Raw genomic sequence first — 27,963 nt, forward strand, 5'->3', positions numbered from 1 at the left:
GACAATGGTGAAGTGTAGTATCTCATCATTATTATTTTCCCCTCAGGTTTTCATAAGACAAACAGCTCCCCTCAGCGTCCAACGTCATCAGCTGACCATTCATGACCTTGTGTAGAGGTATGTGAGGTAAAAATATAAAAGTTTATCCTTAAATGTGCTGTAATACCAGCAGAGGGCAGCACGTCATAAAAACTAGATACAGTCATTGACTGTATAAAATATGGACGTAGTCACCGTGACGTCACCCATTGGTTTGCAAACTGCCGTTTTGAAGCCTCCAGTGTAGTGATTTGACTGTCGCCATCTTGGATTTGGCCGTTGCCATGTTTGATTTTTGGAGCCAGAAGTGACCATATTTGGACGAGAGGGTGGAGCTGACCATAGCACTAGCTGTTAGCTTGGTTAGCACGGTGCATTTACAATCTATGGTTAACAGTGATAGTGATAATGCTAATGCTAATTTTCGCTAGTGAAAAACAGGCCTAAAAACGTTAAAACAAAATGTAATCACCGGAAAAACTGATGATCATCCAACTCATTGGTGGGTCTTTTATAACAACCAAACGCTGAACAAGACTTTTTTGGGTGACCAAAATGTTACAATAAACTTTAGTGAACTGAAAACACACTGTGAAATAGCAGCAGCTACTCCCATACACCATGGTTACGTTACGTAAGCAACACTGTCACTGTGGTAGCAACTTGTCAATCACAACGTAGCCACGCCCTAAAGCATACGCTGCTTTATCATGTATTTAACTCTAAATCGGGCCATAATTTACAAAATGAACATCACGCTGTATTGAAGAAGACTTGAGTTGCCCCCTGATGGCTATTAGATAGAATGCAGGTTTTTGGCACTCTCTCTATATATATACATATACATATATATGAAATATATATAGAACTATAGTTATACTCATTTGATATGAAATACAGACACAAAAACTTTTCTTCACTTCTGTTTTTTGCTCATACAGCCCTTATGAGCAAGATTGTAGAGTTTAGAGCATCCAACTCTTTATAATTCACACCTAAATCACATGCATGTTAATTTGCTTTTCAAGCAACTCAGTCAACTTTGCTCTACATTGCAACAAATCATTGTTAAACGTGCATCCAGCCTCAGTCTGTGGATTTGCTTGTTAACTTTGTGCATGTGCATGTCTGTTAACTTTCCACTCTTGCCTCTCAGACAAGAATCTTAATTTGCTTGCTTTGCTTTTACGGGAAATATAGTCCCCTGACAATAATGATAACAATAGAGGCAGGAAGTACATCTTCATTTGTGGTAAACACCTGCTAAAATTCTCAGGAGCATGTTTCACTCTGCAAAAGGGAAGTCAGATCTTTCTCTGCAAATCTTTAGCATTAGCCGTGTGGTTTTCACAGTGTGCTGTCATTGACTTTTTGACCTATCAAGGATGAGATTAAGGCATAAAAATTAGATTAACTCTCTAACTTTTTTTTTCTATAATTGTAGTAATAATTAAATTGAAGAAGGTTTATTTTGCTGAAGCAGAAGGAAGCACATCTCCCACCATAGATGTGAATTGTGTTATGTTTTGTTTTCTACTTTTATATCTTTTTGGAGGTGGTCTGATGCTTTGTGTCTGTGCTCACGTAGAGTGAGAGAGAAGGGAGGGTACAAAACTGAAAGATGACAAGAAGTGGTGGTTTGTGACAGATACAAGCTTCATAAGGGGGGAGGAGGCTGGAAATTCAACAGGACGAAGAAAGAGCAAGCTGAGGTCAAAACAGCATCTACTTCTCCTTGACTGAAAATCAGAAACTTAATCTGGAAACTCAAAGGCAAATTTTAGTTGAGGTTTAATAATTTAATAATTTAACTTTATTGTTCATCTTTCTACATTTGAAGAATTTTGTGCTGAATCCTGCTTGGTGAGTTTTTTTTTTAAATATAAATTACAAAACACATTTATCTGTGCTCAAGTATAAAATCTCTCAACACTGGTGGATGTAAAATTGTATGTGTAAGAAACGCTATCTCCTCCTAGGGCGTTAATGGTATCAGCTTCAAACTTGAATACATGACTTATGACACTGTGCTGAACAGAAGTTGTTAAAAACTTTGTAATAACTCAAACGGTTTAGATATAATAAGCCCTGAAAGTTGTAGTGCCACATCACACCTTACAATGTAAACCAAAGGGGAGGCAATCTCTAGGCATGGATGGACTTTGTGTCAAACAAATGGTTCTGATGTCTAAATTATAAGTCTGACCACTTTGAAACCTGTATCAATGGATTTGCAACGAAATGTCCTACAAAAAAATGTGATTTTTAATGTAAGCTTTGGCCAAAGTCATGGGATTTATGAGGTGATTTCACAAGAAGAGTGACATTCTCCTCTCCAACTGAGAGAGAGAGAGAGAGAATAGGAGGAGGGGGGGATGGGTGTGGGGGTTGAATGGAGCTCATTGAGTGAGAGTGACAGTTTAGTGACAGTTTAGCAGAAAGGTCTATATACTTACAGTACATTATATACAAACTTTGTATGAAGTTTGGGGTTATTATAATTTATTTTACAATAATTATAGGTCTTATATGTATAATTCAGTAGTGGGGATGACCTATGAGGGGAAAGGAAAAAATGGAGTGAAGGTGACTGTTAAGTGATAAAGTGCTGCAGAAAAATAAAATCAAAACTAAAATTTGTAGCTCTGTACTGCAGTTTTTCCTTTATTAGAGCCCAGCACCTAGCGGTACACTCACACTCTCCATTCAAATATATGAGTATTTTTCTGTGTCCAGCTGCAGTTACTTATCGTCTCTACACATCTGACAGTACACATTTCAATCAAACTTTGACCAGGTCATGTGGGTTAAAAGTCTTTACTTTTCTAAAAATAGACTTGAAAATTAGTAAATTAATTTGTTTTACACACAAACTCATCAAGAGTTTTGTTTACTAATTGAAATTCAAGTGAATGGGCCCAAAACTTGCATAATTTTGATGCCACAGGTGTGAGCAAGACAGACATGTCTCACCCTGCAGAAAATTCTCATCCTCACACTGTTGAGATTTGATGCTTCGCCATGACAGAGGAAGTTGCTATAACTTTATTGTAAATGCTCCAGTCTGCACCAAACTTTACATGTTTGATAAGAGTCCCAGCCTGAACACGTCCTAATGACAATATTCCATCAGTGATGCAAACTGGCATAATAGCGCCCCCTACGAATTTCAGCAAAGCAGCCCCAGCAGCAGGCAAAACAGTGGACAAAGGAAGTGATGTTTATCTACTTCTTGTACTGTCTGAAAACAGCCCGGGTCTGAAGACATCTACACGGCCGTGACAGAAGCCCTTCGACTGCGCCGTGGCCCGATGTGCGCAAAGGCGCGAGGGCCCATTCAACGCTGCTTGCAGCTTTAATTTTTCTGTATTTTGGGAAGATTACTTTTTTCAGTTGTCTCTGTCCAGGAACCAGCAGTGTTAAATCAACCCAGTCTACAAAACTTGCAATACTGTAATATTGTGTGAGTTTTAAACAGTTCTCAGTAATAAATCATGTTACAAAAACAAAAATGAAAGTGAGGAAGCGTTAGAAATGTATACACATTAACTGCTGGTTTCTAGCTGTGTACAGCAGGGTTTGTCTTCAGATCATTACTGATAAAGCCATAGTTTCTCTCATGTTACTTTGGGCCTACGAGTCAGAGCTAACACTATATCCAGTTTAATCAGTTTAAAAGAGTACACATAAAAGAAAATGAAAAACACATACACAGCATTTTGTTCTTAATCTATGGGTCTATGTATTTGTAATTCTTTCTTTCTTTCTTTCTTTTATTTTACAGTGTGTAACACTCCTATAGCTTGTTTCCTCTCCCTCGCACTGATATCTGCTCATGCTTTGTACTAGTGTGACATTTTTTTGCCCTCCACACCCAGCTGTTATCCTCGTGCCCAAACCAAACACATGTCAAAATGCAAAGATTAATATTTTTCCTATCCTTCTGTCACAGCACTTCAAAACAATGTGGAGCACCCAAAGTGTGTTTTAGCAGAGAGCTGTTGAATAATGAAAGTTTTTAAATGGGTTCAAAGCCCCATTAAATGACTGTAGTCTCAGTTAAATTATGTGGTGACCTTTTGACTGTGTGAGGTTTTTGCAATTATTGCTATTGAAAACTTATGGGGTTTTATTTATGTCTGTGGTTTTTGCTGAAAATATTCTGGACCTCTTTAATTCACATGTAGTCCGAGTAAAGTAAACTTCACTAACGAGTGCTGTTGGTTCAAAAAAACATAAAACAAGTTTTGTGACATGTAAGATGAGTAGGCCTATTTTGATTGATGTTTCTGCCTTTATTGATACCAGGTTAATGCAGATATCATGGAGGTTAAAGGAGAACAACATTGATTTTACACATCATAGTGTGTTTCCAGGTGTTGGGAGTGTCCAGCCAAGACGGCATCAGATTCATCATTATTATTTTGCCTTCAGGTTTTCGCAGGCCAAACAGCTCCTCTCAGCGTCCAACGTTATCAGCTGACCATTCATGAACTCCTGTAGAGGTATGTGAGGTAAAAATATAAAAGTTTATCCTTAAATGTGCTGTAATACCAGCAGAGGGCAGCACTTCATAAAAACATGATACTGTCCACTGAAAGTGCAACAATAAAAATGAGATATACTCATTTGATATGAAATACAGACACCAAAAGCCTCACACTTGGAACGTGGCAGCAAAAAGTCTGTTGTTTGCTTCCTCACAAAGGATGTAAATGTATTCAGCTAGAATTCATGTGATAATGTGGATTGCCATGAGTTTTGCAGTGGTGAAAGACTGAAACTATGAAAATAATCAAAGTTGTGACCTGTTTGTTCAAACAGTAGATGTTTTACATTTAAAATGCACATGTACAAAAGTCATACTGGTAAAGTGTCATGAGATGAGAACTGAATACATGTCCTTCCTATTTAACATTTCTCTTATTTTTAGCAGGAGGCCATAATGGCGAAACTTAAAGAGGAGCTCCTTATATTTCTGGAAAAATTAAAAGAAGATGAGTTTGAAAAGTTCAAGTGGTACCTGGAGCAGGATGACATCCTGGAGGGCTCTAAAGGCATCCCAGTGGCTCAGCTGGAGAAAGCAGCAAGGACACGTACAGTGGATCTAATAGTACAGAAATATCCAGGTCGTGGAGCTCTGCAGGTAACCATGAAGGTTTTAGAAAAGATCGGCAGGAATGATCTGGTGCAGCATTTACAAAACTCCCACTCAGGACCAAAAGGTAAGTTAGGAGAAGGAATCTGAGAAGCAGTGTCACATGCATTTCATAAATTGTTACATAAGTTATGAGTTATAGCATTCAATTAAAAGTAATGTGTTCACAAAAACAAAATTAAAAATAATGTCACAGGTTGATTTGTCATTCTTCATGGTACCACCTTCATCAAAAAGAAAAAGTAGTTTGGCATGTGTTTGTTTGGCATGTGACTTCCCCCTGAGGTGTTGATCCTCCTTTTTATCATTTGAGTGCCACCTTCTTCTTGAAATTGCTTAAGAAAGAGGAACAGTCCTGCTTTCAATTAAGTAAATTGTAAACTGTTACAAGAGTTGTAATTATAACCCTAAAGTAACCTTTTAAGTTGCCTTATAGAAAATATAAAATTGAATTATAAATATGCAACATGTTGCATGTGTTAACAAATATCTTTGTAACAGCCGTTTTGCAAAACTGACCGTGTGTGCTCTACCTTGTTTTAGACCTTTCAGTGGATCCAATGGGACAGAAATATCAGGATCCTGAAGCTCTGGAGGTAACCATGAAGGTTTTAGAAATGATCAGCGAGAATAATCTGGTGCAGCATTTACAAAACTTCCACTCCGGATCCAAAGGTAAGTTAGCGGAAGGAATCTGAAAAGCAGTGTCACATGCATTTCATAAATTATTAAATAAGTTATGAGTTACAGCATTCAATTAAAAGTAATGTGTTCACAAAAACAAAATAATAATAAAAATAATGTCACAGATTATTTGTCATTCTTTATGGTACCACCTTCATCAAAAAGAAAAAGTGGCAGGACAAAGAATATCTCTATATTGATTCACAAGCTAAAATAAATTTGGTTAACTGGCTCACAACATGAAAAAACATCTCTGTTCCCCTTTTTTTTACCTTCCACATCCTTGTTGCTCTCTGCAACCAGTCACCTGTTAGTCTCACTCCATCTTACCCTTACTGGGAAACAAGACCCCAAGATAGAAGAGGTAATTTAACTTTTTACAAGTGAATGAGAAAGTGGTCTGGGGTCTGAACGCTAAGGCCTTTACCTGCATCCACAATCCGACTAGCAATGCAACAAACCCCAATTAACCAGCATGTTTTTTGGGTCAAGTTTGACTGAGCCAGATAGGTGCTGGTGTGGCCTCCAGGTCCCTCTCAGGGCTTGCACTAGAAGAGGGTCCCGGTCAATAAGGATATTTTAGTCACACTTGGTCTGGTCCTTGGAAACTCTACCAGGACCTATTGCCCCCCACTAACATAACCCCTTGAATACAGGGACATTAAACTCTGCCACCAGGATCTCTTTGGCAATTCTTTTATGGTTTACAGAATCACACTGTCAGTTTTCGATATAAATCTGATCAATTTTATAATCAGGTGTTGATCAACTGACAGCTTTTTAAGTTGAGTCTATGACACACACAAATCCAATGATACCACTTCACATGGATTACCATTCCTGTGGAACTTTATAGTCCACAGGTAAAGATCTCTGTAAGACCCCTCCAAGAAAGATAAGTACTCCAAACAGCTGTTTGGCATATGCCTCCCCCCCCGAGGTGTTCATCCTCCCTTTTATCATTTGAGTGCCACCTTCCTCTTGAAATTGCTTAAGAAAAAATAAACAGTCCTGCTTTTCAAGTAAGTAAATTACAAACTGTTACAAAAGTTGTAACAATAACCCCAGAGTAACCATTTAAGTTGCTTCATCGAAAATATAAAATTGAATTATAAATATGCAACATATTGTATATGCTAACACATAACATTATAACAGCTGTTTTGCAAAACTGTGTGTACTCCACCTTGTTTTAGACCTCAAGACACGAAAGAAGCCAAAGCTGAAGTGGGTCCAGCAGTTTGCAGTAGAGGTGACTCTGGATCATGATACAGCTCATCCTAATCTTATCCTGTCTAATGATGGGAAACAAGTACATCATGGAGATGTGAGGAAGAAACTACCAAACAAACCTGAGAGGTTTTACAGATGTGTTAATGTCTTAGGGCAGCAGAGTATCTCCACTGGAAGATTTTACTATGAGGTTCAGGTTAAATGGAAGACTGCCTGGGATTTGGGAGTGGCCAAAGAGTCGATCAAGAGGAAACAAAGTATTACAACAAGACCTGAGAATGGCTACTGGACTTTAATGCTGAGGAACGAGGATGACTATGTTGCTAATGATTATGATCATCCGGTCCGTCTCTCTCTGAATCAGCCTCCTCAGAAGGTGGGAGTGTTTGTGGATTATGAGGAGGGTCTGATTTGTTTTTATGATGTAGATGCTGCAGATCTTCTCTACTACTTTACTGACTGCTCCTTCACTGAGAAACTCTACCCTTTCTTTAGCCCCTGTACTAATAATGGTGGTAAAAACTCTGCACCTCTGATTATCTCTCCAGTTAATCATACGCTGAACCTCAAGACACATGAATTTGGTGATCAGAATGAAGACTATGAAAGAAGGAAGGCTGAACTAGAGAGTGTCCAGCAGTTTGCAGTAGAGGTGACTCTGGATCCTGATACAGCACATCCTGCTCTCTTCTTGTCTGATGATAGAAAACAAGTACATGATGGTGATGTATGGGAGAAACTCCCAGACAACCTTAGAAGGTTTAAGAGATGTGTTAATGTATTAGGAAAGCAGAGTTTCTCCTCAGGAAGATTTTACTATGAGGTTCAGGTCAAAGGGAAGACTGCCTGGACTTTAGGAGTGGCCAAAGAGTCCATCAACAGGAAGGGACAAATCACACTGAGCCCTGACAACGGCTACTGGACTTTATGGTTGAGGGATGGAGATGAGTATGTGGCTAATGATCACCCACCAGTCGATCTTTCTCTGAAGAAACACCCTCAGAAGGTGGGGGTGTCTGTAAATTATGAGGAAGGTCTTGTTTGCTTTTATGACGTAGATGCTGCAGATCTTCTCTACGCCTTTACTGACTGTTCCTTCACTGAGAAACTCTACCCATTCTTCAGTCCCTGTACTCAAGACAGTGGTACAAACTCAGCCCCTCTCATCATCTCTCCTGTCAATCACCCACTGAACCTCAAGACACATGATGTTGGGGAACAGAAAGAACAATATGAAAGAAAGAAGGCCGATCTGAAGAGCATCCAGCAGTTTGCAGTAGAGGTAACTCTGGATCCTGATACAGCACATCCCAGTCTTATCCTGTCTGACGATGGGAAACAAGTACGTCATGGAGATGTGAGGAAGAACTTACCAAACAACCCTGAGAGATTTAACAGTTGTGTTAATGTCTTAGGAAAGCAGAGATTTTCCTCAGGAAAATTTTACTATGAGGTTCAGGTCAAAGGGAAGACTGCCTGGACTTTAGGAGTGGCCAAAGAGTCAATTGACAGGAAGGGAGATATTACACTGAGCCCTGAGAAGGGTTTCTGGACTATGTGGTTGAGGAATGGAGACAAGTATGAGGCTATTGATGAACCTTCAGTCAGTCTCTCTCTGCAGACACACCCTGAGAAGGTGGGAGTGTTTGTCGATTATGAGGCGGGTCTCATTTGTTTTTATGACGTAGATGCTGCAGATCTTCTCTACGCCTTCACTGACTGTTCCTTCACTGAGAAGCTTGTTCCATACTTAAGTCCCTGTACTAATGATGATGGTAGAAACTCTGCTCCTCTGATCATCTCTCCTGTCAGTCACACAGATTAGATTAATCATACTTCTTCTTTCTTATCAAAAGATGCTATAAACATTCAGCAGACTGTTGAAATGAAAGGGGGTCTGTGGAGTATAACAAACACCTTTGATAACAAAGACTGAATTTAAATATAAGTGTCTTTCTGTGCAAGAAAACTACTTTGACATGTACAACAGGAGATTGAAGGAGATGTCAAACAAGAAAAGTTTGTTCACACCAATATAGCCTCAAGAAGAGTTAAACCAGGCAACAGTGGAAGAAAAAACACCTCTTGTAATGCACCATGGGTGTTTAAGTGTGTAAAATAGCATTTGTGGTAAAGAATACTATTCACTTTCAAATTGTGATGAATTTTGCTTTTGCTTCATTTATTTTCCATTTCTGATGTATTTTATTACTACTATTATGATTGCAGCACATCGCTTTCTTTACTCTGACTCATTAACAGAACCACCAATGAATCAAGACACAAAACTGGAAGCTGCAACATTCAAACTTATTGAAAATAATTTTTATCTTTTCTTTTGTCTTTGTTTTATCTTTTATATTTTTTTAATGCGGACTTCAAATGCTATAACATGAAAAAGTTTATTTATTGATGGATTGATGAATTGTTTTGTTTTTTACATCAGTAATGTTAAAAAGCAGAAAAACCTGCTAATATTTTGATCAGTTATGTTGAGAAACAACACGTCACATTTGTCTTTTAGAAGTTTGACCTTTTACTTGTGTAGCTTATTTTTTCTATTGCAATCTCATGTTATAAAATCATGTAATGTAATCAAATGTGATTCAGTTGTGGATGAACATCAATACATTAAAAATGTATTATTGATCTCATAACTTGGATGCAAAAATCCTGAAAAATCTTGGTGACATAAAGTGTTTTATCATTTTCTGTTATTTTCTAATTTTCTGTATATAAAAGAATTGTTGGAATGAATTTTGGGTGAATATCTTTCTGTCATGTGTCTGTCACTTAACATTCAGTGTTTTCTGCAACAGCACCCAATCTGTCAACATTGATAAGAATTTACATTACAGCTTGGACCACTTGTTACTTTATTAACAATGAGACACTGGGTGCATTATGAACAAATTACAAACAAGTTTTTCTTTCAAAATTAAAGTTTTCAAGCTATTGTTTTTCTAGCAAAAAAATGTCTAAACTCCTGTGATCGACACATCAACAATGATGTCGTCTATTAAATGTATTCAACAAAAAAATGACAAAGTAGGACATGTGGGCGGGTTTCCTGTTAAAATTGGAATTTTCTCTGAACTTAAAGAGTTGATAACAGTATTACTGGTTTTCTGAATTGGCTTTTAAAATAAAATGTTTACAAATTGATAATTTATTCAATAAATCAGCTTATTTTTAAAAAATATATTTTAAAAAGTAGAAATGAATTGAACATTTGCTCTTAAACTTTAGAGTATCCAACTCTTCAATAATAATTTACACCTATATTATATGTTTGTTAATTCTGATTGTTGCTTATGCAGTCAAATTTGCTCTAAATTCCAACAAATCATCATATAATGTACATCCAGCCTCAGTCTGTGGATTCATCTGTTTGTTAATTTTATGCACTCTTGCTTCTCAGACAAGAATCGTAATATAAATAAAGTTTGCCTTTGCCATTACAGGAAATATAGGCCCCTAACAAGAATGATAAGGTGAGAGGCAGGAAGTACAACATGTACTAAACATTTCTTCATTTGTTCTTTGTTTTTCACTTGCGAATCTTTCTCATGAGAATGTTTCACTCTGCAAAAGGGAAGTCAGATCTTTCTCTGCACATTATCAGCATCAGTTGTGTGGTTTTCACAATGAGATGTAGTCGACCATTTGATCCATCAAGGATGAGATGTAGGCATAAAAATTAGATGAACTCTCTAACTTTTTGGTTCTATAATTGTAGTAATAATTAAGTTGAAGAAGGTTTATCTTGCTGAAGCAGAAGGAAACACATCTCCCACCATAGATGTGAATGTTTTGTGTGTCTGTGCTCATGTAGAGTCCCTGAATGACGGAACTAGGCAAGGGAGAAGGGAGGGTTCCTGTACAAAACAAGAAGTGGTGGTTTGTAGAAAAACGTGAGTAACTTTATAAGGGAGGGACTGGAAATTCAACAGGAAGAAGAGCGAGCTGCGGTCAAAACAGCATCTACCTCTGCTTGACTGAAGATTAGAAACTTAATCTGGAAACTCAAAGGGAACTTTTAGTTTGGGTTTATGATAGAATAATTTAACTGTATCGTTCATCTTTCTACATTTGAAGAACTTTTTGCTGAGTCCTGCTTGGCGAGTTTTATTGAATATAAAGTATAAAATCTCTCGACACTGGTGGTTTTTAAATAGTATATGTTATTCTCTTTGTTTATACATTTTGGTGAGGTTGAATTTGGGAAGATTACTTTTTCCAGTCTTGTCTGACCAATCCTTGCTGTTCATTCCTTGTGAAGTTTATTTGAAATTAATATTATTATCCACAAGTTTTTTTTTTACATCTGTGGCAATAATATGTAAAAAGAAACTAGTCAATAAATGAGCCTAAGGATACTTAGGCCATAATTAAATCATATTGTGTAAGTTAAGAAGAAGGAGCAAGTTTGAGATGCATTTTGTTAATGGCAGGAAAAAGGTTTTAAAATCTTTGATAAATATTTTTTAAAGTATCAAAACAACAGAAAATCCTCAAGCTTTTTATCGTCTTTTAGGTTTTGCCTGGTAATACTCATTTCAGCCACACAAGGCTGAAGTGCAGCACTACCCCGTGTTCTAAATAGGACTAAAAGCATTCATGTTTTCTTCCAGTTTTAATTTCTCCATGCACTCTAAACACAAGGTACATATATTGTGTGTTAGCAAGTTATATAACATTACTGTCATGTCTTTCATTTGGCTAGAAATGTATTTTAATTAAGCAAAATTACACTCAAGGGTTTGCGTTTTAGTCTGGATGAGTGGAGACACCCACGTTTGCTCCCTGATTGGGTCTTATCAGTCAAGACATCAACCTTGATCCTGCCATCAGTGTATGAATGTGTTTGTGAATGGGTGAGTGTTGGCATGGAGTGTTAAGTGCTTTCATAGGTCAGAAGACTAGAAAGGTGCTATATAAGTGAAGTCCATTGACCATTTACGGAACCTCCTGTATAGAAGCCTGAACCAGACATGAGGTATAGTGAAAGGCACTGCTGGTTTCCAGAAGTGTTTCGCCACATTCTGTATTCCCATTATTATGATTGATAATAACAATCATAATAATAATTATGATAATTATAATAATAATATATTTTAGAATATTAAAACCAATATGAAAAGTGATTTTCTCCATTATTGAACTGAATTTGTTTAACTTAACTGTGTGTTAAAATGGGTAGTATTGAATATATGTGAGGATATGTATGAGGTAAAACTTATGTGTCCCTACTGTATTCTGTACACTGACACTTGTTTACTACACCTTGAGCTGGTCTGACGCTGTGGCCACAGAGTTGCCTATGTAAAGTGTCAGTGAAGTTGGTTTGGGAAGATTACTTTTTTTCAGTTGTCTCTGTCCAGGAACCAGCAGTGTTAAATCAACTCAGTCTACAAAACTTGTAATACTGTAATATTGTGTCAGTTTTAAACAGTTCTCAGTAATAAATCATGTTACAAAAACAAAAATGAAAGTGAAGAAGCGTTAGAAATGTTTACACATTAACTGCTGGTTTCTAGCTGTATACAACAAGGTTTGTCTTCAGATCATTACTGATAAAGCCATAGTTTCTCTCATGTTACTGTTGAATTGGGGCAACAAGTCAGAGCTAGCACTATATCCAGTTTAACCAGTTTGAAACACATGAAAGAAACTTTAATCACAATGAATGAAAAAACATAAACAGCATTTTGTTATTAATCTATAGGTACTACATATTTGTAATTCTCTCTTTTATTTTGCAGTGTATAACACTCCTATAGTTTGCTTCTTCTCCCACACTGATATCTGCTCATGCTTTGTATTAGTGGAACATTTTTCCACATTTTCTTCTATTTGCTTTCATTATGTTCCTGTCAATCTTTTTGGTGTCTGATTGATCCCTGAGTGACCTGGCTATGAAATGAGTGGTGTTCGTTCTCTGTAAATGTGATTCACATTCAGGCCCTCCACACCCAGCTGTTATCCTTGTACCCAAACCAAACACATCAAATGTGCAGCATGCAAAGTGTGTTTTAGTAGAGAGCTGTTAAGTAATGAAAGTTTTTAAACAGTGGTTCCAAGCCCCATTAAATGACTGTAGTTCCAGTTAAATTATATTATGAGCTGTTGACTGTGTGAGGTTTTCGTAATTACTGTTTATTTATGTTTGTTATTCACATGTAGACCAAGTAGAGTAAACTCAGTCACTAACGAGTGCTGTTGGTTCAAAAACATAGAACAAGGTTTGTGACATGTAAGATGAGTAGGCCTATTTAATGAATGTTTCTGCCTTAATTGATACCAGGCTAATGTAGATATCATGGAGGTTAAAGGAGAACTTCAGCGATTTTACACATCATAGTGTGTTTACAGGTGTTGAAGGGTCGTACTGCAAAAAGTTGTTGTTGTATGAAAAAGCACTTCTTGTCAAAAAATACTTCCTGTGAGTTGTAGCCACAGTTGCTTCCTTTTCTGGTGTGTGGCTGAATTGAAGTCAAGTGGACTCCAAGAAATGTGAACACAGGAAGCAGTCATTATGCTCTGCTTCAATACATTGTGTAAATCACTTTAAAATGCCTTTGTATGTAAATATTTGCTGTAAAAATAAACAGGATGAGTGTTTAACACCAACAACTGCAGCAGCACTAGTAGGTGATACAGGAGGTTCAGTGGTTCATCAAATTGTAATGTTGACAAGCATCTTTCCCTCTGAGTTGTCCTTGACAAAGACACTGTATGTGTGTTGGCTCATGATCAGCAGCTGACCTCTGACCTCCCAGTTTAAGCATCAGGAATGACAATGGTGAAGTGTAGTATCTCATCATTATTATTTTCCCCTCAGGTTTTCCTAAGACAAACAGCTCCCCTCAGCGTCCAACGTCATCAGCTGACCTCATGACCTCGTGTAGAGGTATGTGAGGTAAAAATATAAAAGTTTATCCTTAAATGTGCTGAGGGCAGCACGTCATAAAAACTAGATACAGTCATTGACTGTATAAAATATGGACGTAGTCACCGTGACGTCACCCATTGGTTTGCAAACTGCCATTTTGAAGCCTCCAGTGTAGTGATTTGACTGTCGCCATCTTGGATTTGGCCGTTGCCATGTTTGATTTTTGGAGCCAGAAGTGACCATATTTGGACGAGAGGGTGGAGCTGACCATAGCACAAGCTGTTAGCTTGGTTAGCACAGTGCATTTACAATCTATGGTTAACAGTGATAGTGATAATGCTAATGCTAATTTCGCTAGTGAAAAACAGGCCTAAAAACGTTAAAACAAAATGTAATCACCGGAAAAACTGATGATCATCCAACCCATTGGTGGGTCTTTTATGTATCCACGCCCTAAAGCATACGCTGCTTTATCATGTATTTAACTCTAAATGGGGCCATAATTTTCAAAATGAACATCATGCTGTATTGAAGAAGACTTGAGTTGCTCCCTGATGGCTATTAGATAGAATGCAGGTTTTTGGCACTATATATATATATGAAATATATATAGAACTATAGTTATACTCATTTGATATGAAATACAGACACAAAAACTTTTCTTCACTTCTGTTTTTTGCTCATACAGTCCTTATGAGCAAGATTGTAGAGTTTAGAGCATCCAACTCTTTATAATTCACACCTAAATCACATGCATGTTAATTTGCTTTTCAAGCAACTCAGTCAACTTTGCTCTACATTGCAACAAATCATTGTTAAACGTGCATCCAGCCTCAGTCTGTGGATTTGCTTGTTAACTTTGTGCATGTGCATGTCTGTTAACTTTCCACTCTTGCCTCTCAGACAAGAATCTTAATTTGCTTTTACGGGAAATATAGTCCCCTGACAATAATGATAAGAATAGAGGCAGGAAGTACAACATGTACTATACATTTCTTCATTTGTGGTTAACACCTGCTAAAATTCTTATGAGCATGTTTCACTCTGCAAAAGGGAAGTCAGATCTTTCTCTGCAAATCTTTAGCATTAGCCGTGTGGTTTTCACAGTGTGCTGTCATTGACTTTTTGAGGCATAAAAATTAGATTAACTCTCTAACTTTTTTTTCTATAATTGTAGTAATAACAAAATTGAAGAAGGTTTATTTTGCTGAAGCAGAAGGAAGCACATCTCCCACCATAGATGTGAATTGTGTTATGTTTTGTTTTCTACTTTTATATCTTTTTGGAGGTGGTCTGATGCTTTGTGTCTGTGCTCACGTAGAGTGTCCCTGAAAGAGGAAACTAAGCAAGAGAGAAGGGAGGGTACCTGTACAAAACTGAAAGATGACAAGAAGTGGTGGTTTGTGACAGATACAAGCTTCATAAGGGGGGAGGAGGCTGGAAATTCAACAGGACGAAGAAAGAGCAAGCTGAGGTCAAAACAGCATCTACTTCTCCTTGACTGAAAATCAGAAACTTAATCTGGAAACTCAAAGGCAAATTTTAGTTGAGGTTTAATAATTTAATAATTCAACTTTATTGTTCATCTTTCTACATTTGAAGAATTTTGTGCTGAATCCTGCTTGGTGAGTTTTTTTTTAAATATAAATTACAAAACACATTTATCTGTGCTCAAGTATAAAATCTCTCAACACTGGTGGACGTAAAATTGTATGTGTAATTCTCTTTGTCTCTACATTTTTGGTGAGGTTGAAATTGGGAAGATTACCTTGCAGTGAGTGCACTACTTGTCCAACTTCCTTGGACAAGTAGTACAGTTGAGGGAATCGAGGCCAATACGGTATATTAACCTTAATATGGCCACTTTTGGTGTTTGAATAATAACAATGTTTTGCTAATCTTTCTACATTTTAATGACTCTCCTCTGAATTCTTCTGGGTGAGTTTTTGTTTTGTTTTTAAAAAAAATCATTTAACATATTTTTCTGTGCTAAATTATTTACGGTCTGATATTACATGTCTAGTAACTGGTGGTCTTTAAGGTGAACACTTAGTCCTCCATGTCTCTGCCTCATCTCTTTCACGGAAGTTGTTTTTAGGGCCTGAGCCCCAAAGGGGCGAAGACCCTATTGTATTTCGTGTGTTTGTTTCTTTCTTCTTCTTCTTTCTTTATTATTATTTCACTTCAACACTTAAGTTGACCCCCTAAACATGCTCAAAAACTCACCAAATTTGGCACACACATCAGGTCTGGTGAAAAATTTGATAAAATGTAAAAATTATCCCCCAAAGTGCCAAAATGTGCTCTATAGCGCCACCTATGTATCTAATATGGCCGCCACAGCCCGTAGGAATATCGTAGAGAGATCGAACCAAAACTCAATTATTCGTCTCATCAAGACCTACAAATCATACGCTGACACCCCTGACCTAAATCCAACAGGAAGTCCGCAATATGCCCATCAAAGTACGACTTTGCGCCAATTTTAGACCCCCAAGAAACGCTATCTCCTCCTAGGGCGTTAATGGTATCAGCTTCAAACTTGAATACATGACTTATGACACTGTGCTGAACAACAGTTGTTAAAAACTTTGTAATAACTCAAACGGTTTAGATATAATAAGCCCTGAAAGTTGTAGTGCCACATCACACCTTACAATGTAAACCAATGGGGAGGCAATCTCTAGGCATGGATGGACTTTGTGTCAAACAAATGGTTCTGATGTCTAAATTATAAGTCTGACCACTTTGAAACCTGTATCAATGGATTTGCAACGAAATGTCCTACAAAAAAATGTGATTTTTAATGTAAGCTTTGGCCAAAGTCATGGGATTTATGAGGTGATTTCACAAGAAGAGTGACATTCTCCTCTCCAACTGAGAGAGAGAGAGAGAGAATAGGAGGAGGGGGGGATGGGTGTGGGGGTTGAATGGAGCTCATTGAGTGAGAGTGACAGTTTAGTGACAGTTTAGCAGAAAGGTCTATATACTTACAGTACATTATATACAAACTTTGTATGAAGTTTGGGGTTATTATAATTTATTTTACAATAATTGTAGGTCTTATATGTATAATCAGAAGTGGGGATGACCTATGAGGGGAAAGGAAAAAATGGAGTGAGGGTGACTGTTAAGTGATTAAGTGCTGCAGAAAAATAAAATCAAAACTAAAATTTGTAGCTCTGTACTGCAGTTTTTCCTTTTTTAGAGCCCAGCACCTAGCGGTACACTCACACTCTCCATTCAAATATATGAGTATTTTTCTGTGTCCAGCTGCAGTTAGTTATCGTCTCTACACATCTGACAGTACACATGTCAATCAAACTTTGACCAGGTCATGTGGGTTATAAGTCTTTACTTTTCTAAAAATAGACTTGATGAAAATTAGTAAATTAATTTGTTTTACACACAAACTCATCAAGAGTTTTGTTTACTAATTGAAATTCAAGTAAATGGGCCCAAAACTTGCATAATTTTGATGCCACAGGTGTGAGCAAGACAGACATGTCTCACCCTGCAGAAAATTCTCATCCTCACACTGTTGAGATTTGATGCTTCGCCATGACAGAGGAAGTTGCTATAACTTTATTGTAAATGCTCCAGTCTGCACCAAACTTTACATGTTTGATAAGAGTCCCGGCCTGAACACGTCCTAATGACAATATTCCATCAGTGATGCAAACTGGCTGAATAGCGCCCCCTACGAAATTTCAGCAAAGCATCCCCAGCAGCAGGCAAAACAGTGGACAAAGGAAGTGATGTTTATCTCCTTCTTGCACTGTCTGAAAACAGCCCGGGTCTGAAGACATCTACATGCCCATGACAGAAGCCCTTCGACTGCGCGGTGGCCCGATGTGCGCAAAGGCGCGAGGGCCCGTTCAACGCTGCTTGCAGCTTTAGTTTTTCTGTATTTTGGGAAGATTACTTTTTTCAGTTGTCTCTGTCCAGGAACCAGCAGTGTTAAATCAACCCAGTCTACAAAACTTGCAATACTGTAATATTGTGTGAGTTTTAAACAGTTCTCAGTAATAAATCATGTTACAAAAACAAAAATGAAAGTGAAGAAGTGTTAGAAATGTTTACACATTAACTCCTGGTTTCTAGCTGTGTACAGTAGGGTTTGTCTTCAGATCATTACTGATAAAGCCATAGTTTCTCTCATGTTACTTTGGGCCTATGAGTCAGAGCTAGCACTATATCCAGTTTAATCAGTTTAAAAGAGTACACATAAAAGAAAATGAAAAAAACATACACAGCATTTTGTTCTTAATCTATGGGTCTATGTATTTGTAATTCTTTCTTTCTTTCTTTCTTTCTTTTATTTTACAGTGTGTAACACTCCTATAGCTTGTTTCCTCTCCCTCGCACTGATATCTGCTCATGCTTTGTACTAGTGTGACATTTTTTTGCCCTCCACACCCAGCTGTTATCCTTGTGCCCAAACCAAACACATGTCAAAATGCAAAGATGAATATTTTTCCTATCCTTCTGTCAGAGCACTTAAAAAACAATGTGGAGTACCCAAAGTGATTTTAGCAGAGAGCTGTTGAATAATGAAAGTTTTTAAATGGGTTCAAAGCCCCATTAAATGACTGTAGTCTCAGTTAAATTATGTTGTGAGCTTTTGACTGTGTGAGGTTTTTGCAATTATTGTTATTGAAAACTTATGGGGTTTTATTTATGTCTGTGGTTTTTGCTGACAATATTCTGGACCTCTTTAATTCACATGTAGTCCGGGTAAAGTAAACTTCACTTACGAGTGCTGTTGGTTCAAAAAAACATAAAACAAGTTTTGTGACATGTAAGATGAGTAGGCCTATTTTGATTGATGTTTCTGCCTTTATTGATACCAGGTTAATGTAGATATCATGGAGGTTAAAGGAGAACAACATCGATTTTACACATCATAGTGTGTTTCCAGGTGTTGGGAGTGTCCAAATGCAAAACGTTGTAAAAAAAAAAAAAAAAAAAAAAGGTAATGTCAAAATGCCAAGACGGCATCAGATGTATATGGAAAATGCCAGACGGAGCAGTGTGAAATCGGATAAGTTGCCGCAAGTGACATCACTTGAGTCAGCGTCGGTTGGGGCTGAAGACTACAAGTTTGAAAATCTGTGGGTGTGGACTTAGAATGAAGTGAGGTTACCAGACCTCTGTAGCTCCTCATCTCTGCTGGAGGCTAGCAGCTCCAGGCTACATCAGCCACTACCAGCATAACACACCTGAATCTGTACAGTGGATTGAATCGAGTTCTGTTGCATTGTGGGGAATGTAGGCACCAAGTTCTGACAGGAAAGAAGAATGTGTGGAGTAAAAAATATATCATCTCTGGTTCTGCTGCATTGATTTCAGTCCTGTTATTTAAACTATCCATCGTGAATCCAGCAATATTATAGGAAAGCAATGCTGAATTGGTGAAGTCCTCTTTTAGTTATGCATTCATGACACCAGATATATTACAGATTGTATGTCTGAAGGGGTCATAGTGATGAGATTGGATAGTTAGAAAATAGTTCCTATGTTGGGCCAACTGTGAGCAAGGGCACACAAAATTATAATTATGCCCATTTTAAAAAATTGTAGAATGGAAGATCATTTCAAGAAAGGCGATAAGAGGGCACATCCCTTCAACAATGTCTTGTTCAGAGACATTTCAGTTATAGAGCAAAAATACTTGCTGTGAGCTGTAGCCACAGTTGCTTCCTTTGCTGGTGTTCAGCCGAATAGAAGTCAAGCGGACTCCAGGAAATGTGAACACAGGAGGCAGTCATAATGCTCTGCTTCAATACATTGTGTAAAGCACTTTAAACTGCCTTTGTGTATGGAGCCCTGGAAGGGCCATAGAGAGAAAACAATTTATATATTGAGGCCTAATTTTACTGCATCAAGCACTCAAAATGCTTTTGTGTGATACAATTCGTTTCCACATTTTGGATCATTCATGCGCAGAAGATAAGTAAAAGCCAACATAATTTTATATGCCAGGAATTTATACTCTGCATCTTATCCTTACCCATCCTATTATACTGTTATATTATATACCCATCCTGACTATTTAGGAGCAGTGGGCAGCCACAGTCTGACACCCAATAGTTGAAGCAGGTGCACTGAACTGGATGGTTCAGGGAGAAAGGCTGGTCTGTTGTGTTGGCTCTCTGTATATACATTTACCTTGTGCACATGAATTAATCAAAATGTGGGAATGAATTGTATCTCGTATGCACACAATACATTTTGAGTGCTTGATGTAGTAAAATGTGGCCTCGATATATATATATATATATATATATTTTTGTCCATGAGTGTTTATCACCAACAATTGTAGCAGCACTAGTAGGTGATACAGGAGGTTCAGTGGTTCCTCAAATCATAATGTTGACAAGCATCTTTCCTTCTGAGTTGTCCTTGAGAAAGACACTGTATGCTTGTTGGCTCATGATCAGCAGCTGACCTCTGACCTCCCAGTCTAAGCATCAGGAATGACAATGGTGAAGTGTAGTATCTCATCATTATTATTTTGCCTTCAGGTTTTCGCAGGCCAAACAGCTCCTCTCAGCGTCCAACGTTATCAGCTGACCATTCATGAACTCCTGTAGAGGTATGTGAGGTAAAAATATAAAAGTTTATCCTTAAATGTGCTGTAATACCAGCAGAGGGCAGCACTTCATAAAAACATGATACTGCCCACCGAAAGTACAACAATAAAAATGAGATGTAGTCATTTGATATGAAATACAGACACCAAAAGCCTCACACTTGGAACGTGGCTTCAAAAAGTTTGTTGTTTGCTTCCTCACAGAGGATGTAAATGTATTCAGCTGGAATTCATGTGATAATGTGGATTGTCATGAGTTTTCAGTGGTGAAAGACTATGAAAATAACCAAAGTTGTGACCTGTTTGTTCAAGCAGTAGATGATTTACATTTAAAATGCACATGTACAAAAGTCATAGCGGTAAAGTGTCATGAGATGAGAATTGAATACATGTCCTTCCTAATTAAAATTTCTCTTATTTTTAGCAGGAGGCCATAATGACGAATCTTCAAGAGAAGCTCTTTAATACTCTGGAAGAATTAAAAAAAAAAGATTTTAAAAACTTCAAGTGGTTCCTGAAGCAGGATGGCATCCTGAAGGGCTTTAAAGGCATCCCAGTGGCTCAGCTGGAGAATGCAGAAAGGCAGGACACAGTGGATCTAATGGTACAGAAATATCCAGGTCGTGGAGCTCTGCAGGTAACCATGAAGATTTTAGAAAAGATCGGCAGGAATGATCTGGTGCAAAGTTTACAAAACTTCCACTCAGGACCAAAAGGTAAGTTAGGAGAAGGAATCTGAGAAGCAGTGTCACATGCATTTCATAAATTATTACATAAGTTATGAGTTACAGCATTCAATTAAAAGTAATGTGTTCACAAAAACAAAATAATAATAATAATAATGTCACAGATTGATTTGTCATTTGTCATGGTAACACCTTCATCAAAAAGAAAAAGTACCAGGACAAAGAATATCTCTTTATTGATTCACAAGCTAAAATAAATTTGGTTAACTGGCTCACAACATGAAAAAACAACAACTCTGTTCCCCTTTTTTACCTGCCACATCCTTGTTGCTCTCTGTAACCAGTCATCTGTTATTCTCTCTCTTCATCTTACCCTTACTGGGAAGCAAGATCCAAGACACTTGAACTTCCTTACTAGGGAAACCTCAGACCCAGAAGAGATCATTTAACTTTTCACAGCCTCTTGGACTTATCTCAACCACTTCACACTTGAATACAAAAAAGATAAGTCTTTATTGTCCCAGAGAGAAATTTGCCTTGGACACACAATGCTGCTGTTGTACAGTACCAAATAATTCAACATTACAACACATCATACATCTCAAAAATACTGTGATAAAAAGTACTCAGGATAAAAACTAAAAATCAGTAAATATTCCGAATTCTGAGATCCTGAAAATAAGTACATCACTTAAAAAAAACATACAGCAGCTTGTTTGTATGTCCGTGTCACTGGAGGAACTGTGCCAGTGGACGTTTAGAAATAAACCAAGTACTTGGAGAAGGTCATGGTTTAATGAGACCAGCAGACCTACAGTACCACTCAAATGTTTGGACACACTTTCTCATTCAAGTGAATGGGAAGGTGGTCTGGGGTCTGAACACCAAGGCCTTTACCTTCATTCACGATCCGACTGGCAATGCAACAAACCCCAGTGAACCCATGTTGCTTGCTCAAGTTTGACTGGGCCAGATAGGTGCTGGTGTGGCCTGCAGGTCCCTGCTTTATAGAAAATATAAAACTGAATTATAAATATGCAACACGTTGCATGTGCTAACAAATAACTTTATAACAGCTGTTTTGCAAAACTGACCGTGTGTGCTCTACCTTGTTTTAGACCTCACAGTGGATCCAATGGGACAGAAATATCAGGATCCTGGAGCTCTGCAGGTAACCATGAAGGTTTTAGAAATGATCAGCAGGAATGATCTGGTGCAGCGTTCACAAAACTTCCACTCAGGATCAAAAGGTAAGTTAGCGGAAGGAATCTGAAAAGCAGTGTCACATGCATTTCATAAATTATTACCTCAGTTATGAGTTACAGTATTCTCTTAAAAGTAATGTATTAACAAAAAAATATTTAAAAATAATGTTAGAGATTAATTTGTCATTCTTCATGGTACCACCTTCATCAAAAAGAAAAAGTAGAAAAATAAATTTGGTTAACTGGCTCACAATATGAAAAAAACAACAACTCTGTTCCCCTTTTTTTTTTTTTTACCTACCACATCCTTGTTGCTCACTGCAACCAGTCATCTGTTAGTCTAACAAGACCCCAAGATACTTGAACCTCCTCACTGGGGAAACTCCAGACCCAGAAGAGATAATTTAGCGTTTTACAGCCTCTTGGACTCTCAACCACCACACTTGGCTACAAATAAGATAAGTCTTTATTGTCCCAGAGAGAAATTTGCCTTGGACACACAATGCTGCTGTTGTACAGTACCAAATAATTCAACATTACAACACATCATACATCTCAAAAATACTGTGATAAAAAGTACTCAGGATAAAAACTAAAAATCAGTAAATATTCCGAATTCTGAGATCCTGAAAATAAGTACATCACTTAAAAAAAACATACAGCAGCTTGTTTGTATGTCCGTGTCACTGGAGGAACTGTGCCAGTGGACGTTTAGAAATAAACCAAGTACTTGGAGAAGGTCATGGTTTAATGAGACCAGCAGACCTACAGTACCACTCAAATGTTTGGACACACTTTCTCATTCAAGTGAATGGGAAGGTGGTCTGGGATCTGAACGCCAAGGCCTTTACCTGCATCCACTATCCGACTGGCAATGCTGGGCCAGATAGGTACTGATGTGGCCTCCAGGCCCCTCTCAGGGCTTGCACTAGAAGAGGGTCCCGGTTTTCCTTTTCCACACAAAATTGCTCTCTCACTTATTGGCCAATCAATAAGGATTTTTTTAGTCACTCCTGGTCTGGTCCTTGGAAACCCTACCAGGACCTATTGCCCCCCACTAACATAACTCCTAGAATACAGGCACATCAAACTCTGCCACCACTATAAGGGTGCAATTCTCTTTGGCAATTCTTTTATGGTTTACAGAATCTCTCAGTTTTCCATATACATCTGATCCACTTTATAATCAGGTGTTGATCAACTGACAGCTGTTTAAGTCGAGTCTATAAGACACACAAATCCAATGAAACTAGGGATACACGATATTTGATTTTTTGCCGATATCCGATATGCCGATATTTCCAACTCACCGTGGCAGATTGCCGATGCCGATACCGATATATGCACATATTTTTTCCCAGATGGCTGAGGAGACTATTATGCATGCAAGCATAGATTGTACTAAGTATGATCAAGAAAGACAATATATGAAGGAAGAATTTAGGAAGCCTTAAAACTTTAATGAACCTGCCAAGTGGGTGGAGCAGTAGAGTTCATTAGACAGACAGGATTGATGTGTAGGATTTTATCTCTGGTCCACACTCCGGAGCAGAAGGTGGCAGTAATGCACCTAATACGCTGGTTGCCAATCGCCATTATAAACCAAAAAGATTTTTTTTTCCAAACAGAGTGGTACATCCTGTCAGTCAAGGTGTTTCCTATCTGTGCAGCCGAACTTAGCAGCTACTCAATGGACTGTTTCTCCCTGATGGTCCCGGTGCTTCCTCCGCAGGCTCCACTTCACTCAAGCTGCCCGTCAGAGCCGCTGCTTCTTCCCACTTTAACTTGAATAACAAACCGGGGCTTGGTGCTCTGGTTGGATCCACATGCAGAACCGGGGCTAATATTAGCTGGGAGGCTAGCAGAGGCTAGCTGGCTGTGCTTCACTCCAGTAATGCTGCGGCTAACGCTCCGCTAGCCTCGAAACTAACGTTAGTCCCGGCTCTCCATGTGGATCCAACCAGAGCACCAAGCCCCGGTCTGTTATTCAAGTTAAAGTGGGAAGAAGCAGCGGGTCTGATGGGCAGCTTGATTGAAGTGGAGCCTGCGGAGGAAGCACCGGGACCGTCAGGGTGAAACAGTCCATGGAGGAAAGCACAGATAGGTGGCGGAGGAGATGGCAACAAATCGGCCTCTCATAATTGGCAGAAATGGACGATGCCGATATTTCATTTTAGAGCTTTTATCATCCGATACTGATGACGTGCCGATAATATTGTGCATCCCTAAATGGAACCACTTCATATGGATTCTCATTCCAGTGGAACTTCATAGTCCACAGGTAGAGATCTCTGTAAGACCCCTCCAAGAAAGATGATCACTCCAAACAGCTGTTTGGCATATGCCTTCCCCCTGAGGTGTTTATCCTGCTTTTTTATCATTTGAGTACCACCTTCTTCCTGAAATTGATTTGGGAAAAGAAACAGTCCTGCTTTTCAATCAAGTAAATTGTAAACTGTTACAAGAGCTATAACTATAACCCTACAGTAAACTTTTGAGTTACTTTAGAGAAAATATAAAATTGAATGGTAAACATTCAACATGTTGCTCATGTTAACACATAACATTATAAAAGCTGTTTTGCAAAACTGACGTGTGTGCTCTGCCTTATTTTAGATGTCAGGCCACGTTATTTTGGTGCTCAGAAAGAAGAAGATACCAGAAAGAAGCCAAAGCTAAAGTGGGTCCAGCAGTTTGCAGTAGAGGTGACTCTGGATCACAACACAGCTCATCCTAATCTTATCCTGTCTAATGATGGGAAACAAGTACATCACGGAGATGTGAGGAAGAAACTACCAAGCAACCCTGAGAGGTTTTACAAATGTGTTAATGTCTTAGGGCAGCAAAGTATCTCCAATGGTAGATTTTACTATGAGGTTCAGGTTAAAGGGAAAACTGCCTGGTATTTAGGAGTGGCCAAAGAGTCAATCAAGAGGAAAGGAAGTATTACAACAAGACCCGAGAATGGCTACTGGACTATAATGTTAAGAAATGAGGGTGAATACGAAGCAAATGATGATGATCCAGAAGGTCTCTCTGTGAATCAGCCTCCTCAGAAGGTGGGAGTGTTTGTGGATTATGAGGAGGGTCTGGTATGTTTTTATGATGTAGATGCTGCAGCTCTTCTCTACAGCTTTACTGGCTGCTCCTTCACTGAGAAACTCTACCCTTTCTTTAGCCCCTGTACTAATAAGGGTGGTACAAACTCTGCACCTCTGATTATCTCTCCTGTTAATCATACACTAAACCACAAGACACATGAATCTGGTGATCAGAATGAACACTATGAAAGAAAGAAGGCTGAGCTGGAGAGCATCCAGCAGTTTGCAGTAGAGGTGACTCTAGATCCTGATACAGCACATCCTGCTCTCATCCTGTCTGATGATAGAAAACAAGTACGTTGTAGTGACGTGTATAAGGAACTCCAAGACAACCCTAAGAGATTTATTAAATGTGTTAATATCTTAGGAGAGCAGCATTTCTCTTCAGGTAGATTTTACTTTCAGGTTCAGGTTAAAGGGAAAACTTCCTGGTATTTGGGAGTGGCCAAAGAGTCAATCAAGAGGAAAGGAGATATTACAACAAGCCCCGAGAATGGCTATTGGACTATAATGTTGAGGAATGAAGATGAGTATGTTGCTAATGATGATGATTGGGCCAGTCTCTCTCTGAATCAGCCTCCTCAGAAGGTGGGGGTGTTTGTAGATTATGAGGAGGGTCTTGTTTGCTTTTATGATGTAGATGCTGCAGATCTTCTCTACGCCTTTACTGACTGTTCCTTCACTGAGAAACTCTACCCATTCTTCAGTCCCTGTACTAGAGACGGTGGTACAAACTCTGCACCTCTGATTATCTCTCCTGCCAATCACCCACTGAACCTCAAGACATTTGATGTTGGGGAACAGAAAGAACAATATGAAAGAAAGAAGGCTGAACTGGAGAGTGTCCAGCAGTTTGCAGTAGAGGTGACTCTTGATTCTGATACAGCACATCCCAATCTTATCCTGTCTGACGATGGGAAACAAGTACATCATGGAGATGTGAGGAAGAAATTACAAGACAACCCTGAGAGGTTTAACAGTCGTGTTAATGTATTAGGAAAGCAGAGTTTTTCCTCAGGAAAATTTTACTTTGAGGTTCAGGTCAAAGGGAAGACTGCCTGGACTTTAGGAGTGGCCAAAGAGTCGATCGGCAGGAAGGGACAAATCACACTGTGCCCTGACAACGGCTACTGGACTTTATGGTTGAGGAATGGAGATGAGTATGAGGCTATTGATAACCAATCAGTCTGTCTCTCTCTGAAGAGACACCCTCAGAAGGTGGGGGTGTTTGTGAATTATGAGGAGGGTCTTGTTTGTTTTTATGACGTAGATGCTGCGGATCTTCTCTATGCCTTTACTGACTGTTCCTTCACTGAGAAGCTTGTTCCATACTTAAGTCCCTGTACTAATGACGATGGTAGAAACTCCACCCCCTTGGTCATCTCTCCTGTCAATCACACAGATTAGATTAATCATACCTTTTCTTATCAAAAGATGCTATAAACATTCATGCAGACTGTTGAACTGAAAGGGGGTCTGTGGAGTATAATAAACAATTTTGATAACAAAGACTGAATTTAAATATAAGTGTCTTTCTGTGCAAGAAAAGTACTTTGACATGTGCAACAGGAGATTGAAGGAGATGTCAAACATGCAGTTTGTTCACACCAATATAGCCCTAAGAAGAGTTAAACCAGGCAACAGTGAAGGAGAAAACACCTCTTGTAATGCACCATGGGTGTGTAAGTCCTTTAAAACAGGATTTGTGGTGATGAATACTATTTACTGTATTTGAAATTTTGATTCATTTTGTTATTTCTTCATTTTTTTTCCATTCCTGATGTATTTTATGACTACTATTATGATTGCAACACAGTACTTTGTCAACTCTGACTCATTAACAGAACAAACAATGAATCAAGACAAAACTGGAAGCTGCAACACTCAAACTTATTGAAGATTATTTTTAGCCTGTAATTTTTCTTTGTCTTATCTTTTATACTTTTCTAGCGTGGCCTTCAAATGCTATTACATGAAAAAGTTTATTGATTGATGGGTTGATTAATTGTTGATAAATTGTTGTTGTTAATTGTTTTTTACATCAGTAATGTTAAAAACAACACAGGTTACATTTTTGTTTTACAAGTTTGAACTTTTCCTTATGTGGCTTATTTTTTCTATTGCAATCTCATATTATAAAATCATGTAATGTAATCAAATTTAGAAACAGTTGTGTACAAGCATCAATACATTGAAAATGTATTATTGTTCTCACAAATGGGATGCGAAAATCCTGAAAAATCTTGGTGACGTAAAGTGTGTTATCATTTTTTTTATTTTGGTATTTTCTGTAAATAAAAGAAATGTTGGAGTGAATTTGGGATGAATCTCATTCTGCCATGTGTTCGTTATTTAAACATAAATAAT

At 38.2% G+C, this 27,963-nt stretch overlaps 2 protein-coding genes and 1 long non-coding RNA gene across 7 annotated transcripts; 2 read left to right on the forward strand and 1 right to left on the reverse strand.

Annotated features, from left to right (window-relative positions):
* The first annotated feature begins 62 nt into the window (after positions 1-62).
* LOC121890403 lies at positions 63-9,408 on the forward strand. Of its 3 annotated transcripts, none has more exons than XM_042402618.1 (5): positions 63-117; positions 4,474-4,544; positions 4,973-5,264; positions 5,741-5,872; positions 7,078-9,408. In XM_042402618.1, the coding sequence occupies exons 3-5, from the start codon at positions 4,985-4,987 to the stop codon at positions 8,937-8,939; spliced, it is 2,274 nt and encodes a 757-aa protein (XP_042258552.1). In that variant the 5' UTR covers positions 63-117; positions 4,474-4,544; positions 4,973-4,984; the 3' UTR covers positions 8,940-9,408. The 3 variants fall into 3 exon arrangements, with proteins under 3 accessions (XP_042258552.1, XP_042258550.1, XP_042258551.1); XM_042402616.1 differs by lacking the exon at positions 63-117 and adding an exon at positions 1,723-1,902; XM_042402617.1 differs by lacking the exon at positions 63-117 and having other exon boundaries at positions 4,473-4,544; positions 4,976-5,264.
* LOC121890417 lies at positions 4,457-23,823 on the reverse strand. Of its 2 annotated transcripts, none has more exons than XR_006093776.1 (3): positions 22,399-23,823; positions 5,063-5,146; positions 4,457-4,536 (listed from the first exon to the last, which is right to left on the reverse strand). It is a non-coding gene; the product is annotated as an uncharacterized LOC121890417 (long non-coding RNA). The 2 variants fall into 2 exon arrangements; XR_006093775.1 differs by having other exon boundaries at positions 5,063-5,179; positions 22,399-22,461.
* Positions 15,442-27,880, forward strand: LOC121890402. 2 transcript variants are annotated; one of them, XM_042402614.1, is made up of 5 exons: positions 15,442-15,634; positions 20,537-20,607; positions 21,029-21,320; positions 22,409-22,540; positions 25,112-27,880. In XM_042402614.1, exons 3-5 carry the CDS (start codon positions 21,041-21,043, stop codon positions 27,001-27,003), a joined length of 2,304 nt encoding a protein of 767 aa, XP_042258548.1. In that variant the 5' UTR covers positions 15,442-15,634; positions 20,537-20,607; positions 21,029-21,040; the 3' UTR covers positions 27,004-27,880. The 2 variants fall into 2 exon arrangements, with proteins under 2 accessions (XP_042258548.1, XP_042258549.1); XM_042402615.1 differs by having other exon boundaries at positions 21,032-21,320.
* Positions 27,881-27,963: the final 83 nt, after the last annotated feature.

Source organism: Thunnus maccoyii, chromosome 23 (assembly GCF_910596095.1).
Source record: "Thunnus maccoyii chromosome 23, fThuMac1.1, whole genome shotgun sequence".
NCBI classification, from domain to species: domain Eukaryota; kingdom Metazoa; phylum Chordata; class Actinopteri; order Scombriformes; family Scombridae; genus Thunnus; species Thunnus maccoyii.